The sequence below is a fragment of the Microtus oregoni genome, unplaced genomic scaffold, assembly GCF_018167655.1.
Source record: "Microtus oregoni isolate MIOR12 unplaced genomic scaffold, Mior012 000035F_ref0000213, whole genome shotgun sequence".
In the NCBI taxonomy this organism is placed as follows: domain Eukaryota; kingdom Metazoa; phylum Chordata; class Mammalia; order Rodentia; family Cricetidae; genus Microtus; species Microtus oregoni.
The window spans coordinates 27,709,554-27,726,183 of NW_024543094.1; the positions used below are offsets into that span (position 1 = coordinate 27,709,554).

The 16,630-nt window shown below is 42.2% G+C and overlaps 1 protein-coding gene across 1 annotated transcript in view; it reads left to right on the forward strand.

Moving 5' to 3' along the window:
- The window catches only part of LOC121432581 (sperm-associated antigen 6-like), a 44,484-nt gene that overhangs the window by 16,063 nt on the left and 11,791 nt on the right, over positions 1–16,630 (forward strand). Inside the window, exons 4-6 of the mRNA XM_041630625.1 lie at positions 13,077–13,282; positions 14,177–14,350; positions 15,506–15,658. Of these exons, the coding sequence (XP_041486559.1) occupies positions 13,077–13,282; positions 14,177–14,350; positions 15,506–15,658 (533 nt within the window). The remainder of the gene's footprint in view (positions 1–13,076; positions 13,283–14,176; positions 14,351–15,505; positions 15,659–16,630) is intronic.

Here is a 16,630-nt window from a genome sequence, read left to right on the forward strand (position 1 = left end):
TGAGGTTTGTAACGAGGGTGTTGAATCCAATCAGTGCTTGGTACCTGGTGAATACGAGATGTCTATGTTAGTATTAAATATGGGAAAGGACATTGTAACACGGATGGCTTTGAGCCAGGGGTGCTGGCATGTGCCTGTAGACCTGACTAGTTGGCGGAGGAAGGGGTGGAAGTCTGAGGCCCACCCCACACAATATAGTAAAGCTTCAATCTTAAAAAACATAGCAAAGTTAAACAAGATGACATTGGAGGAGGAAGTATAAATTGTACAAACCAATGGAAAGCAATGTGTCAAAATCAGTGAGTCGTGGGAGAGTCCGGGCTTACCTCAGACACCTGCTTTGGAAACTGGTCCTGAAGGAAGACTATCACAGAATGAAAAAACTGTATTTGTGGAAATGCTATTATAACATTCTTTATAGTATCAAATGCTTCAAATATTTGATAGAACTTAAGTGGTTAAATAATAGTAATCCATTTAATGAGATCTCATGCAACAAAGTAAAAGGTAATTGAGTCCTTTCTTGGTAACGAGGAAAAGTATTTATAAGACTAAAGAGGAGAAAGTTGTGTACTGTGCTTCCATACCATACAATGAGCTTCCCTGTGGCTGTAGATTAGAAAAGGCATGTTGCATCACCAAGCTGGTGGAGTTAAAGATTGTCGGTGTGTACAGGGCAGCTGCTGTGTGGGGTCATCCTTGTGAGGCTGGCTCTGGGCGTGCACTTCTGACCATTTTCCCACTGTGCTGCAGCTGCCCTTAGGTGCTTCTCTCCCCAGCTGATGAGAAGAGTGTGACTTGAGAGGCCTGGAATGATGCGAATGGTGGCGTCAGAACTGGGGTCTAAATTTTCCTACTCCCAAGTCCGTGTTAGCTGCTGCACATACTGGGCTGACCACTTCCTGGCCATGCTGGAGGAAACCCACAGAAGCAGGCAGAGGCTCTCACATTATATTTGCTTCGTAAAATGGGGACACCACTAGCAACAGACTAGAAATAGAACAGCAGGAAACTAAGGTGAACAAGAAAACTCTTGTCATGTTTAGAAAGATTCATATTAATTTTCTTCCCATAGTAATCAGAAGCCAAAAGCTTCACAGTTGGCTTTGGTAGGTTCTGAGAAGTCAGAGGACGGGTCCACACTGTGCTGAGACTCTGAGGAGTGCCCACAAGCTCTGCAGGACAGTCACAGACTAGTGGGCATGTGCAGGGATGTCCTGCCCATCTTCCTTCGTTGCCCAGTCTGGAGATATTACTGTAGTCATAAGTAGGATCCGACTTGGGGATCTCATTGCACTTTCTTTCAGGATCCCACGTGGAACCCCCAGTCTAAGTTACCATGTCATGTAGTTAGGACCTAGGGCCCAACACTCCTCAAAGATATTACTGTGTCGGTTTCTCAGAACCACAGAAGCCGCCAGTCACAGCCAAATCGAAGACAATGGAATATTTACCCCCAAATTTATTTCCCAATGTCTCCTAGAAGTGGAGCTTGTTGCGATCACTTTGCCACACCCACTCCCTGCCCTCTGCTCCCTATCCGCACTAAGGTGCTCGATGCTTTAAAGTGGTTTAGACCTTAAGTGAAATGCCAACCTTCTCCTCTCTTGCCCTTAAGTAAGGGAAGCTTGGAGATCTGAGGTCAGCCCTTTTCTCAGAGTGGTCTCTGTTTCCTTCCTTCTTTGGTGTCTTTCCTGCTTTACTAACACAACTGTCTCCATTTTTAGGGCCTAGCCTCGCTTTTGGAGATAGAAGCGTCTGACCAGAAGCATAAGGGATGAAGTAGCAAGGGCAGTAGGATTGTAGCCCCTGGGCAGTGGGCACAGAGATGCACAGGAGCCCTAACCCCGGCCTCCCAAGCTGAACCCCTCAGTGCCTAATTAAAAATACAAACCGAAGGAAAGGCAAAAAGTGGCTTGGTGTTTGGAGGGAAACTTCTCTACATCTGGGCTCAAAAATAAGTTTTAGGTGTTGAGAGGTTTAATTAAAAAATTAGGCTATCTTTTGGCAGTAAGCTCTGGTTGAACTTAAATCTAGCGAAGAGGCGTACATTTGATTAGATGTTCTACAGCTTAGGCACGGCTCTGTACCGGGGTCCAGATGAAGAAGCTGCAGAGGCGGATTAGAGGGAGGCTGTTACCAGCAGCTTCTGATGGGACACTTGGACAACCAACAGCTTCTCAGCCCCTCCCCTGTGTGAGGAAACGGGGTCCCCAGGATACTGTCCTCTTTAGTTCAAGCTCCTCATGACGTCAGACACCTCTGCCTCTAATTGCCAGGGGCTGTCTTCCACACGTGTGCCCTTCCTCCTCAGCTCAGACTGTGAGATGGAGCTTCTGCAGCCTGGCTCTCAGGCCTGGCTGCTGTGGACACCCACGGATATATTGCTACATCACAGCCCGCTTTTTAAATGAGTAGCATGTGGAAGAAATCTTAACTATCCTATGCAGAATAATGAAACAAGAAAGGATAAGGCTTTAAAATTTAGAATTTTTATAAATACTCATCTCCAATGTGCCAATATCAGAGACATAAAGAGGGTAGAATGGCCTAGGAGGCAATAATCAATTTTCAAACCACACATTTATTTATGATGAAACTACCCCAATCTACTTAACAATTTTCAAAGGAATTAACTTTTAAAATTGCAAATTTTAATCATCAGTATTGAAGAGAAGTGATGTTATAGCGATAGTGTAAGATCAGATGAGCAGCAGGGGCAAGAGGCCACTATGCCGTGCCTGGTGAAGTCCCCACAGAGTCCCCACTTCTACTGTCCCAGGTGCAGGGGAGGAGAGGTGGGAGCATCCTGGGAGTTTGAGAGCAGCCCAAGCAACAGACTGAACGCTCCCATCTCAACAGCTGAAGCAAAGCCCTGTGGCCTGGCGACTGCAACGACTATGCTGACTTCTGTAACATTTTTCATTTTATATATATGCTTGTTGTACACACAGAGGACAGTGAATCTTAGAGGATCATAATATTTTATATCATATCTATTTGATCCTGACATTTATTTTCCCACATTTCTTTCCAGTGATCCGGGTGTTAGAAAAAGGAGGAAGTGGAAAACAAGTATCTCCTGTTTGTTTTAGGGGGTAGACCCCAAATATGTTAAACTAGCGTTCCAGTTAGAACCATGTTCCACCGGGCAGTGCAGATGCGGGCGAGGGGTACACTCTGATTTTCCTGTATTTTTACATTTTTGTGATTTTTTTGTTTGTCCTTCTTTCTTTCTTTCCTTCCTTCCTCCCTCCCTCCCTTCCTTCCTTTTGTTGTTGTTGATATAAAGAACTCAGGCCTGGCAGTGGTGATGCACGCCTTTAATACTATCACTTGGGAGACAGACAGATCTCTGAGTTCGAGGCCAGCCTGATCTACCGAGTGAGTTCCAGGACAGCCAGGGCTGCACAGAGAAACTCTGTCTCGAATCCACCCCTGCCCCATTTTTTTTTTTTGCACTTTTGGTTTCAAATACATCAATACATCTTCTGCGCTATCACTTCAGACAAAATCCATGACTGAGTCAGAACTAAAGAGATGGTTTGCTTCATGTCCTCTTCATAACCCAGGTCCAATGTCTGCATCTTTCCTTCCTCCCCACTCACAATCAGCCTGGCTTTCCCTTTTTTATGTTAGACTGTACCTACATGTATGTTTATATACAGATATTATTGCCTCTGATCCACATGTGAGATTGTGTGACCTCACTTAATATTATAAAAGTCCATTAATTTTTCTGCAGTTTTTAAAATTAATTTTTCCTTAGAGCCAAGTACTATTCCATATACATCTATCTATACATCTATCTATCTATCTATCTATCTATCTATCTATCTATCTATGTATATACCAAATCTTCATTACACATTAATCTGTTGATGGACAACCAGGTTGGTTTCAATTCCTTGCTATAGAGAATAAAATGGCAATTAATATAGTGGTGCAAATATCCCTATGGTGGGGTATGAGTTCATGGGTATATGCCTAGGAATGAAATAGCCGGGTCATATGGTAGTTCCCTTTTTAATTTTTTGAGAAATCTCCAAACTGACTTCCTGAATGGTTGTATCAATTTGCACCTCCACCAACAGTAAATAGGGTTCCTTTCTCTCCCACATCCTCTCCAACATTGGTTGTCAGATTTCCTGACAATCACCGTTCTGACTGGGATACCAAGTAGTTTTAATCTGTAGTTCTCTGATGAAGAAGGATGCTGAATACTTTTAAAAATAGTTATTGACCATTGCGTTTCTTTAAAAAAATTATTAGTGCTCTTCCGGGGACGGTGCTTAGAGGCACTCAGAATGGTCCAGCGTTTGACATACCGTCGTAGGCTCTCCTACAACATAGCCTCTACCAAAACTAGGCTGTCCTGAACTCTTGGCAACATGATTGTTTACCTTTACTCCGAGAAGGTTGGAAAGCACCTAAACCGCAAGCAGTGTGTGCTCAGGCCGACTTTGAGGGGTTCGCACTGTGAGACCAAAAGTCCTCATGAGATTGTCTAAGACAAAGAAGCATGTCAGCTGGGCCTATGGTGGCTCCATGTGTGCCAAGTGTGTCCGTGACAGGATCAAGCGGGCTTTCCTTGTTGGGGAGCAGAAAATTGTTGTGAAAGTGTTGAAGGCACAAGCACAGAGTCAGAAAGTGAAATAAATGTGCGGCTTTTTAAATAAAAAAAATATTAGTTTGTTTTCCCATCTATTGATTGGCAGTTTTATTTCCTTGGTATTTTATTTTGCAATTCTTTGTAAATTCTGGATATCAGCCCCTTGTGTGAAGTGGGGTGGGCAAAGATTTTCTCTATTCTGTGGGTTATCTGTTTGCTATGATTGTTTCCTTTGCTTTACAGAAACTTTTAATTTTCATGTCACCGTTTCTTTCTTAATGGACAGAGGAAAAGTTGCTTCAGATCTCATCTCTGAGGTAAAAATGATACAAGTGGGCATAAAGGCCATGCAGACAACGGGGCTAACACTGGACAGGAATGTACAGAACAGCAATACTGTATTGAAAAGCACGTATGAGTGCTCGGGGTTGTGGCTCAGGTGGCACAGTGCGGGCCTAGGTGTGATCCTCATCACCACATAAAATGGGTCCGCGATGTCACATGCATACAACACTGAGAAAGCGGACACAGGAGAATCAGAAGGTCATGTGTGGCCTTCTGTGTTCAAGACCAGCTTGGCCTACATGAGACCCAGCCTTAAACAAAGCAAACACATATAATATACTGAGTGATATCCATTAGAGGCACGTGAATGAGGTGCAAGGGAAGTAGTCACTAGAACCTCAGTCTGTGCCCAGCTCTTTTTTTGTTTTTTTGTTTTTTGAGACAAGGTTTCTCTGTAGCTTTCGAGCCTATCCTGGAACTAGCTCTTGTAGACCAGGCTGACCTCGAACTCATAGAGATCCGCGTGCCTTTGCCTCCTGAGTGCTGGGATTAAAGGCATGTGCCACCACTGCTTGGCCTCATCTCATTGTCTTATGAACCACTCAGGCGATCACTGATCAGACTCTGGGAACTGAAGTACAAAGGGAATGACAGAAGACGTGGGAGAAGAAAGAGAGCTCCCTGACCCCTCTCCTTGATGGCACCCCACCTTCTCTTAGTCTTGGATTCACTTTGGTTCTGTGGAGAAGAGTCGCTGTGTGGAGAGTGGAGAGAGAAGGGTATTCCAGTGCCGGAACAGAAGATACCCAGCCCTGTGTGACACGTCCCACACAGATTCTGGGCCACCCTGCTTCTGAAACTTTCTTTGTTTTCCAGTTCACCTAACACCTATTAAATACGGAGGGGAAAATATTTGAATTTGCACCTGAACTTCTAGGACTACATTAAGCATATAACGCATTTGAAATCTGAAAGTCCTCACTGGGAGCTTCACAGCCTTCTAGGAGAGAGGTTAGCTATTGAGTGCTGAGGACTTCGTCAATGTAGAATTGGGCTCTCCAGTAATTCCCGCTTATCAGCTGGTTTCCCAAAGGTCTTGATGCCATAGTCTTCAGGAAAATAGCAAGTATACTGTACTGGCTGACATAGTTTGGGGGCCTTTTGCATTTATATGTGGTTTTAGATGAATGGCCCCGCTTGCTTGCAAAGTGCAAAGTAAGTTAATTACATCAAAGCATTTTCCTCAAACTGTTTCTGAAGTTGTTAGGGTGACAGCCTGGACCCTGGCAGCCCTAACAAGCTGACCACCCATCCTCAGTAGGCCAATTAAGCAAATAAGTAATAGTGAAAGCAGAAAAAGAATTATTCAGTGTGGCCATACTGGGAAGAAGAACAAAGAGGTTCTGCAACCCCTGCCCACAAGCATCTGAGAAGCCCTAGCACGAGGTTAATGCTTAAACAGGAGGAGGAGATAGGTACACAGCTACACACAGCTAAGCTGGTAACCCAGAGCAAGCTGGCCAGCCACGCTAGCTGAAATGGTCAGTTCTGCAGACACCCTGCCTCAATAAATAAAGTGTGTGGGGGGGGCAATCAAGAAAAGATTTAATGTCAACCTCTGATTTCCACACACATATGTACCTATACATATGCAAACATGCATCCACACATGTATACCACACATACATACTCAAAATATATAAACATGTGATCATTATACAAGATATTCTATATTTTATGTATATATAATGTATTATATATTAAAATAACAATCAAACTAAGCAAAAACAATTAAACATCTCCTATGGGGACTGACTGAGGAAATAATGTCACTATCTACCTAATGTGATTTTAGACAAACATTAAAAATGCTAGGTGAGAAGCTGGAGAGATGGCTCAGTGGTTAAGACCACATCCTGCTCTCCTAGAGGACCAAGTTCAGCTCCCAACACCAGTGTCAGGTGACTCACACCTGCTGTTCCCCCAGCCCCAGGGATGACACCTCTGACCTCCTGCGATTATGTGCACGTACCCTCACAGATCCCTGCACACACACATGATTAAAAAGTGTTGGGTTAGATCCACCTCCAGATTAAAAGTAGACAGAGAAGCCCAGGGTACCCTCAGAGCCACTCAGGGGAGGCTCAGCAGAAACTTGTGAACAGAGACCTCTTTTCCAAGAGCCTGGTGTGACTTTGTTGTTTGTTTTAAGAGAGGGTCTCTCCATGGAGTCTTGGCTCTCATTATGTAGACTAGGCAGACCTTGAACTCACAAAGATCCCCTGCCTCTGCATCCTGCATGCTGGGATCAAAAGTGTGTGTCACTATTCTTGGCATCTGGTGTGACCTTTGTCATCTCCAGTGTCTTATTTTTGTTTGCCTTTCAGTTGGATCCCTCCTTGGCCTGTTTCCATAGAGAATTCCATCAGAACTTTGTTCCCTTGGGCTCAACAGTCTTCTCCAGCCCACTGAGTTTCTATAAGGCAGGGATCCTACCTAGCACTGGGCTCAAGCCAAAGGAATAGCAATAAAATCTGAATCACAGACAGGCCTTTCCCATCAGAAGGATTTGGTTTTTACCTTGTAGGCTAAGGGAAGTCCCAACCATGGGTGCACTTCAAGCAAGTGGAAAACCTGAAGACTTCTAGATACAAGAAGCCTATTTTGTGAGGATCTAATTCCACTTACTCCACTGTGTTGTTTTTACCAGGCCACTGTAGGCCAGTTCAGTAGCTTGTCTTTGTCCAGTCTCAGCTGTGGGGAATCAAAGGCTAAGGAGGGAGTGGGGGTGGGGCTCAGAGTGCTTTCAGTCTCCTCCTACCTGCTGTCATTCAGGCCACAGCCAGGTTTCATTGTTTTCTGCTTTCTCTTGTTTGGTTTCCATTTCTTGACTTTCTCACATCATGTTTTGAGCCTCTCTTCATAGAAGCTTGCGTAAGCACTGCCTGCTCTGTCCAATCAGCTGATTGTAATTTCTAGCCAAAGCCCCGTTATCTGTAGACCAGTGGCCTGTTTGATTCACTTGAGTTTTCAAAGGCACCTGAATCGTTTTGCCTTGGAAGCAAATGTATGTATATAAGTTACCCCTTAAACTATCATTCAAGACATTTGTTAGAGCTCAACCAATGACCATGAAAATACTGGAGAGGAATGCGAGACGGGAATGATGGACAATGACTTTTGTGTGTAGGAGGAGAAAGAACATTCACATGAAACTTTTTCATAGTACACAGGAGTTTCCTCTCTGTGCTTTTCTCATTTCTATCTGCAAATTGAGATGTCAATCAATCAGCTCAAAATTATAACCAAATGGAGGGATTGTTGGCTATGGATGTTGTGTCTTTCAGCTGTGTTGGTGAAGAACAGGTTGCCGTGGAAGCCAGCCTGGTGATTTCTGCTTCCTGCTGTGCACAGCCTTTGTGGTCCCTTCTGCCAATAGAAGTGATGCTTTGTAACGTCCAAGTTTGGCTATGACAGACTGCAGAGTTTGTGTTGGCTCATGTGTTCTGGATCACTCCTTTTCGATACACCCTCCTAGATGGCCTACAGGGAAGCCCACATACTGGACAGGGCAGGTTTCTCCCAAGTCCCCTGAGTACACTTGGAAGTGGATTTCAGATGACGGCAGCAGCCATGTAGCCCAGGCTGGCCCCTTGATTGTAGCCCTTTGACTAAACCATTTCCTTATTTCTGACCAACAGAGATCACAAGGGAGTAAATGCTTCAGGTTTTGAAGTTTGGTGTAATTTATTACACAGTAGTAGATAACCACACTGATGGTCAATAGCTGGGTAGGACCAAGACTAAATTAATTTGGCTTTAGAAGAGCTGGTATTAAAGCCATTCTGAAGCTTTGGGACTGCCGCTTGTTTTTTTTTTCTTAATTGTAATTTCACCTAATTATGAAAAATTGATTGAATGGGACGTCAGATTATTATTAATGTAAGATTACATCCTCAATGTATTTTCTATGTTGCTTTTTTAAAAAAAGTTTTAATCGGGCTGGGGATATAGTTTAGTTAGTAGAGTGCTTGCCTAGCACACGCAAAGTGTGACTCTCCAGCCCTGTGTACAGTGACCTGCAATCCCAGCATTCCTGACTTCAGCCCTGTGTACAGTGACCTGCAATCCCAGCATTCCTGACTCCAGCCCTGTGTACAGTGACCTGCAATCCCAGCATTCCTGAGGCCCAAGCAGGAGAATCAGAAATTTAAGGTCGTTTAACAACATGATGAGCTTGAGGCCACTAGCCTGGGGCACACAAGACTGTCTCAAAATAAATAAACAAATAAATGAAAGTTTGGAAGTGCTATAGCTATGTATTTTATTTTTATGGCTAGAGCAAAAACCAGCCAGCCGATTTTAACATAGATATAGGACACCTAAGTGCAAGGAATTGGATTACGATTTTTGATATTTTTATAAGGAAACAGATTGAAATATAATTTTGCAGGGCTTAGAAATAAAAGTAAGTAAAATTAAAGAAATAAGGTTTCCAGAGGAGTTGCTGAATTTGTATGCTAAAACTCTCTCTCTCTCTCTCTCTCTCTCTCTCTCTCTCTCTCTCTGGGGAGCCTCTTCATTAGGGGTAACTTTTAATTTATGAGTTCTCAGAGTCACTTCATTTTGCTCTAGTCTTTTCTATGTACTGATTATGTGCAGAAAAGTCAGTTACCATCTGGCTTTAGATCAGCCCTGCCCCTTTGTTGCTGTTAGCTGTTCATCATTGCCTGGTTTCCTTTCGTTTTCCTTCCATCACTGTGGTGGTCCTGCCTGTATGCGGCCCTGAACATGACTTTAAGAACTGAAGGTAGAAAGAACATCATGTTTCCATATCAAGAAAGCGCCTGCACAGGTTGTTTAAGAAGGCTCAGAGTTAAGCCTGAGGTTGTAAAACGGTGGTTGAGTTTGAAGCGGGCTCCCAGGTGGATGTGTTTTATTTGGCCTGCATTATGTGGTCTCACACAGAGTTCTTTTTTTTTTTTTTTAAATATTTATTTATTATGTATACAATATTCTGTCTGTGTGTATGCCTGCAGGCCAGAAGAGGGCACCAGACCCCATTACAGATGGTTGTGAGCCACCATGTGGTTGCTGGGAATTGAACTCAGGACCTTTGGAAGAGCAGGCAATGCTCTTAACCTCTGAGCCATCTCTCCAGCCCCCACACACAGAGTTCTTTTTAAAAAATAAAGTTTCTAACACTTAAAGGGCAAGGAGCTTCACATTTTGGAAGGGTCTGATGACAGCATATTCTTGCACGGCCACACAGACCTAAGGCTAGCACCTGTTGTCCCCTGTAGATAAAGGCTTTCCCCTCCTCCACTGCTTCTAGGTGTCCTGTTTTCCTTCCTTCTTTGGGCTTTATTTATTTTCGTTTCTTTCCAACAGGCACTGAGTTTACTTACTTTGGTTTAAACAGACAACTTAATGCATAATTACGAAGTAAGACTGAGAGTTTAGGATGTAGCCTAGTGTTTCACAGATGGGGAAGTAAGACTCTGATATGCTCCCCCCCCCCCCCCCCCCAGTGACCTTCAGAATATCTTCCAGCCTTGAAAGCTGCCAGGGAAGAACAGCCTCTTTCTAAGTTAGACTCACAAGATTAGACATTTGAAGAGAGGGTCTTGTGCTGGCTGGGTTTATATCAACTTGACAGGACTTGACAGGACTGAAAGGAGGGCCCTCAGCTGAGAAAATGACGCCATAGGGTCCAGCTGTAGAGCCGTCTCTTAACTAGTGATGGATGGGGAGGGCCCACTCTGTGGTGGGTAGTGCCATTCCTGGGCTGGCGGTTGCAGAGCGGCATAGTGTGGTTGGGTAGCATTTCAGGACAGTGTGCTTTATTAACTGCTCAGCATCCAGCTGATGAGCATTTGTTACTCCAACAACCATTCAATGAGAAATATATGCATATTATAAAATAGGTATCTTGTAAAAGAATCTCAAGTTTTTGTTGTTAATGGCTTATTTATTTAGCTGGGGAAGGTTTAATATTCCCTTTAAAGAGTTGAAGTTCATTGTGTGCTCTTTATCCTAGGAACTGTAGAAGAGGGAAAACACAGAAGCGAGTTAATCTTTCCACTTTCTTTAGATAAATGTTTGGCCCATTGTCTTAGCTTCTTTCCTGCTGCTGTGAAAAACAGTGTGAGGAGAAAGGGTTCATGTGGCTCCCAATTCCGGGTTTCAGCCCCTCAGAGCGGGGATATCACAGTGGGAGGAGCTTGAGAGAACTGCTTACATCACACCCACAGTCAAGAGTGGAGAGGACCAGTGAAATCCCCCGTGGTGGTGCTCAGTCTGTGGTCTCAGTCTTACAGAGTCCATGGTCCCCCTGCTCACAGAATGATATTGTCCACAATCAAAGTAGGGCTTCCCACATGTATTAATCAAGTCCTTCTCAGATACTCTCAGAGGCTAACAGTAATCTACACAATCCCTCACAAGGCCTGCTCCTGGTGTCAAGTTGACAGGATTTACCATCTTGCCCATTGTGTTCCAATAGGCACATATAAAATTGATATTACTATATAATATCTGTATATTTTGGGTTGGTTTGAATCTCACAGGAACCTGTTAATTAATGGGAAATTTCAGTATTGTATTTAGAAACAACACACACTATAATATATATATATATATATATATATATATATATATATATATATGTATTCTCTTCTATTTCCCTTGAGTAGGTGGGTGTGGGAGAGAAACAGGGATTGCCTCCTGAGCCTGCTGTCCTGTTCATCTTCTGGTGGATCGATCAGCAGATATTTTTGAGAAAACTGTTACTTTGCTGTGTGATACCCAAGTCTTTCTGATATTATGTTTGTTAAAAAAAAAAAAAAGATTCCTCTTCCTTCCCCTGGTTTTTGAGATGGTGTATAAACTTCACATATATATCATATTACATACAGATTTTTTTAAAATCAAAACATTTATTAATGAATGTAGTGTTAATTTGTAGAAGCGAGTCACAGCCTCCAGAATTCAGATGATAACCTCCCATTAATACTTGTTTAATGAAAGAATGAATAAAATGTTTATACATTATTGTGACTTCTAAGATAATTATGGTAGTTTAAGGAAAACAAATTATACACACTACCCGTATTTGATAACATTAATTTCTTTTGGAAAATGTAGTATTATCAATCTTTTGAAAAATTAAATATTTTCTTCAAATTAAAGACTAAAGTGACATGATAAATAGCTACTTTGGCTTGATAATTGAGACATTTATGGAAAAGGCTCTAGAAATATGGGGACGTGCGAACGTTGTTTGGCAGGAGAGATGTGAGAAATGGTGGGTGTGACTCCTTGAGGCCACAAATGCGTCAGGAGCAGAATGAGTTCCTGGGCAGTTTCCTGCTTCTGAAATGGCATTTGTCGCATGTGCCCTGTAAGCATCTGCCCCAACATCTCTCATTCTCTGAAATGTAAAATTATTATTTTATAGCTGTTATTCTTGGGCATGTGAGTAAATCAACACATACATTCAAAAAGACATTTGTTTGCTCCTTGTATAACATAATAAATATCACTTTATTCCCTTACCTAGATATTAATAATTTTATGTGAAAGTATGTTGATAAGTTTTAAACCTCATTTTTGAAAGTATTTTAGCATACAATGAAAAGAAAGTCTTTTATTTTGTATAAAATATTTTTTTAAAATCTTTTTGAAGTATTAGAAGATGAAAGGAATTTAAAATTCGACATTATTGGTCCATGATTCATGCTAATGTTTACTCATGTAAGTAGAACAAAATACTACCTAATTAGTGTGGTTGGTAAATTTTTGGTACTTTAATTTTCTCTGTTATTGTAAACCATGCATAAAATGCTGGCCTATTGAGAAGTGCAGAATTGCCGGAGCTTAAACAGCTGACATCTGCTTACTCTCTTAAAAAAAAAAAAAAAGGATAACAAGCCATTTCAGCCTAATCTACCTCAAATGTGTTCATGTAAATGGAGGCCCATCTATTGACCTGTGTTCTTTTCAGCTCGGGATTGGTCCACATGGTTTATGAAACCAGAAAGGCTGATTTGAAAGGCAGATGTCGAGAGAGTGAAGTACACCCTCCCCTTTCTCCTTTGCTGTATCTGTCAGGGTGAAAGATGGCTTGCACAAGGGTCAGTCACCCATACTCACTGAATTCCTTTTCTTGGACCCACAGAATTGTCACAAGCTGTGGTGGATGCGGGAGCCGTTCCTCTTTTAGTGTTCTGTATCCAGGAGCCAGAAATTGCTTTGAAAAGGATTGCTGCCTCGGCCCTCAGCGATATTTCAAAGCATTCTCCAGAGTTAGCACAGACGGTGGTGGACGCAGGAGCTATTGCTCACTTAGCCCAGATGATCCTCAACCCTGATGAAAAATTGAAGGTATTTAAAACTGAGGTCAAGAGACAACAGACAAGCCAGCGCTCTTACAATCCAAGAAAATGAAGCTGTGTACAGACTAATGTTACAGAGAAGAACAATTAGCAAATACTGCTGAAAGCAGATACAAACATATTGTGTATTGGGTCCTTTAGCACGTGGAAATAACGCTTTGGGTGTCACATTTAAGGTGTTATTTGGAAATTTGTGTGCAATACTGAAGATTCCAAGTAGCATTAATGCTAACATTAATAATTAAAATAAGGCATTGGCCTGGCCAAAAGAGCTCAGTTAGGAGCGTCTTAGACTAAAAACAAGACCATAAAGATTTTCTAGCCCATTACCAGAATATTTGAATTTCCTATGAAATTTTCATGTTTATTAGTCCTCTGTTAGTTTTTTAAATCCACCAATTATACAAATATATACATATATACAAATATATATACAATATATATACAAATATATATTAATTGTTAACATTAGCTAAATGATGAGAAGTTCTTTGAGGCTGTACTAACATCATATGATAAAGACATTAATTCTGCATGTTATTGTAATACATACCACACATACCATAAATTAGCAACCTATGTATACGGTGTAATGAAGAAGTGATTTTTTTTTTTTTAATACCTGAAGGTCCTACATTTTAATCACTGGTAAAAGGTCTTAAAGTACTCCGTAAAGAATTAATGGGGAAATCTAAAAATTCAAGTTTGTGACTAATATGTGAAAGTCCCAGTGCTCAGAAATCGTAGGTATTGTGCTAAATACCTATGTAGCTCTTTTTTCCTCATAAAGAAATATGGATATTATCAAGCTGTTTAAGTTACACCTGAGCTCCGAGGTGGACTCTATACAGTGTTTTGATTTACTTATGTTTCTGAACACCAGCACCAGGTCCTTTCAGCTCTCAGCCACATTGCAAAGCACTCGGTGGACCTAGCAGAGATGGTTGTTGAAGCGGAGATTTTCCCGGTTGTTCTCACCTGTCTGAAGGACAAAGATGAATATGTGAAGAAAAATGCTTGTACTTTAATTAGAGAGATCGCTAAGCACACACCCGAGGTAAAGCAAGCAAAACAGAAAAGCAGTCTCCACAGAACAGTTATACTTGGTGTCAATTTTTTAGATAAAACCCCAATTTGTTTTGTTTGTTCTGAGGCTTGCTCTGCGCCATCTGACTGGGTCATTGCTCCTCGTCCTCTGCATGCAGACGTCTGTACTTGGTAGGGCGGATGCTCACCAGTGTTCCTGGGCTCTGCTCACTTGATGGCATCACTGTTGTCCCCACCCCCCAGCAGTGGCAATGAAAACTGACTCCACACATTGTCAGACATTCTCTAGGGTGCAAAATCACCTCCATTTGAGAACCACTGAATTGTATTAATGACATTTGAGTCTGAAAGTCAGTTTCTAATCACTGATAGCTTTCCATTTCTGGGTTGTGGGGATTGTAACCTCTGTCATCCTTATCATTTTATGACAGCTGGAAGCATTGAGAACGATACTGCATCTGTAGGTTGGGACAGACCACAGAGGCTCTCTGGCCTACTGTGACTCTCTGATAGCTAGCTGCTGTAATATGATTTTCTGCTCTGAGCTTTTTGATGTGAAAGAAAGAGAGGCTAAGCAAGCCTGTGTCGATTTTGAGGTTGAGGTGACTTTTTCTGTGCCTATTTTGACTAATCTATTTTCACTTTATTGCATGTTGATGCCCTCATTTTTATTTTAACCAGCACTTCTATGTAGTTGAGATTTTTCAAGAACCGAAGTGCACCCAGCTAGTAATCACTGTTGGTATGTGGGGTAAAATTAGATCAGACGTTAAGTCTGATGTCTTTGGGCATTGATTCATCTTTAAATGAAGGCATCATGATTGGGCACTTCTGTAGCTAGCCAGTTATGAATTAGCCCTCAGCCTAGTTTCTAAGTGAGGAATTTTGAAATTTATTACAACAGGAATAAAGTTATGTAATTTTTTAAACCATAGAATAAACCTTTCCACTATGAACATTTGAGCATTTGAAGTCACAGGATTATTATACTTGAACATTTGAAATCGCAGGATTATGATACTTGAACATTTCTCTAATAACCGCAGTAATCTCTTTGAACGGTATTTCGATTTTTACCAGGTATTTTTAAGTCCTACATCAAGTGTGGCCAAATCCTATTTAAATACCATCTTGTGCTGCCCAGGGCCCTTTCCTTCTCTTTCAGCTTTCCCAGCTGATCGTTAATGCAGGAGGTGTGGCTGCAGTGATCGACTGCCTGGAGTCCTGCAGAGGGAACATCCGGCTGCCCGGCATCATGATGCTCGGGTATGTGGCCGCTCATTCTGAGAACCTGGCCATGGCAGTGATCATTTCCAAGGTTGGTGCTTGCTTCATTTCTCCTAACATTGTGGTAGGACAGTCCGAGACAGCCATAGGCTGCCACCAAATAGGAAATGTAACTGGGCACAGTGAAAGAATTGCCGAAATGCGTTCAGTTGTTCACTGCTAATGTCTGTGTTCATTGGTTTGTTTTCCAGGAGGATCTTTGACAAAAGGTGTGAAGTTACAGGGAATGTACAGTTTTCCGTATCTAATATCAACTTTTTGGAGCATCACTGTAATCTGTCTTTATATAATACATTATGTATAATACACATATCTTGAAGGATTAATTGTGCACACATGCAAAACCACACTATAGTAAAAACATCATGAAGTGATTTGCCCATTTATCAATTCATTGCACCTCACGAAGGCCTGTGTATTCCTCCTGCTCCTGGCATTTGGATAAGGAGACAGTGCTGGCTATCTCTCTTTCAGGCATAGTCATTTAGACAGAGGGCACAGCAGACGGCAGTATTTTTGTTGCTTCATGTTCTCAATTACAGCTTTGTATGAATCCACCCTGTAGTCAGCCTTGGCCCATAGTAGGTGCTCACAAACTATGTTAGTATATAGATATCGATTTCCTGAGGAGCCCTTCAAACACCATGTGCTCACACTGTGTGTGACAGCCCTCTAGGGGGTAGGGCTCTTATCGCTGTAGAAAACCTGCTGCTGTTTGTTAAACAGAAATGGGAATCTTTCTTCACTTGCTTATCCTCAGAATACAAAGGAGCCCTATATCTCGATTTTCTGCCTATTCCACAGTGACGTTCTGCAGTACTGAGCTCTCCTCCTGCCTTTCTTTTGTTCTGTCACTCCAGACTGTAGCAATGGCTAGTGCAGTCCCGGTGCTTTGGGAGGGGTCGTTAGGGATGTCTGTGTCTGGGTTCTGATGCTCGGCTCCTTTGTCAGCAAGATACCCCATCAGAATGATGAAGGGCAGTGGCAGTTGCCTGAGCATCCT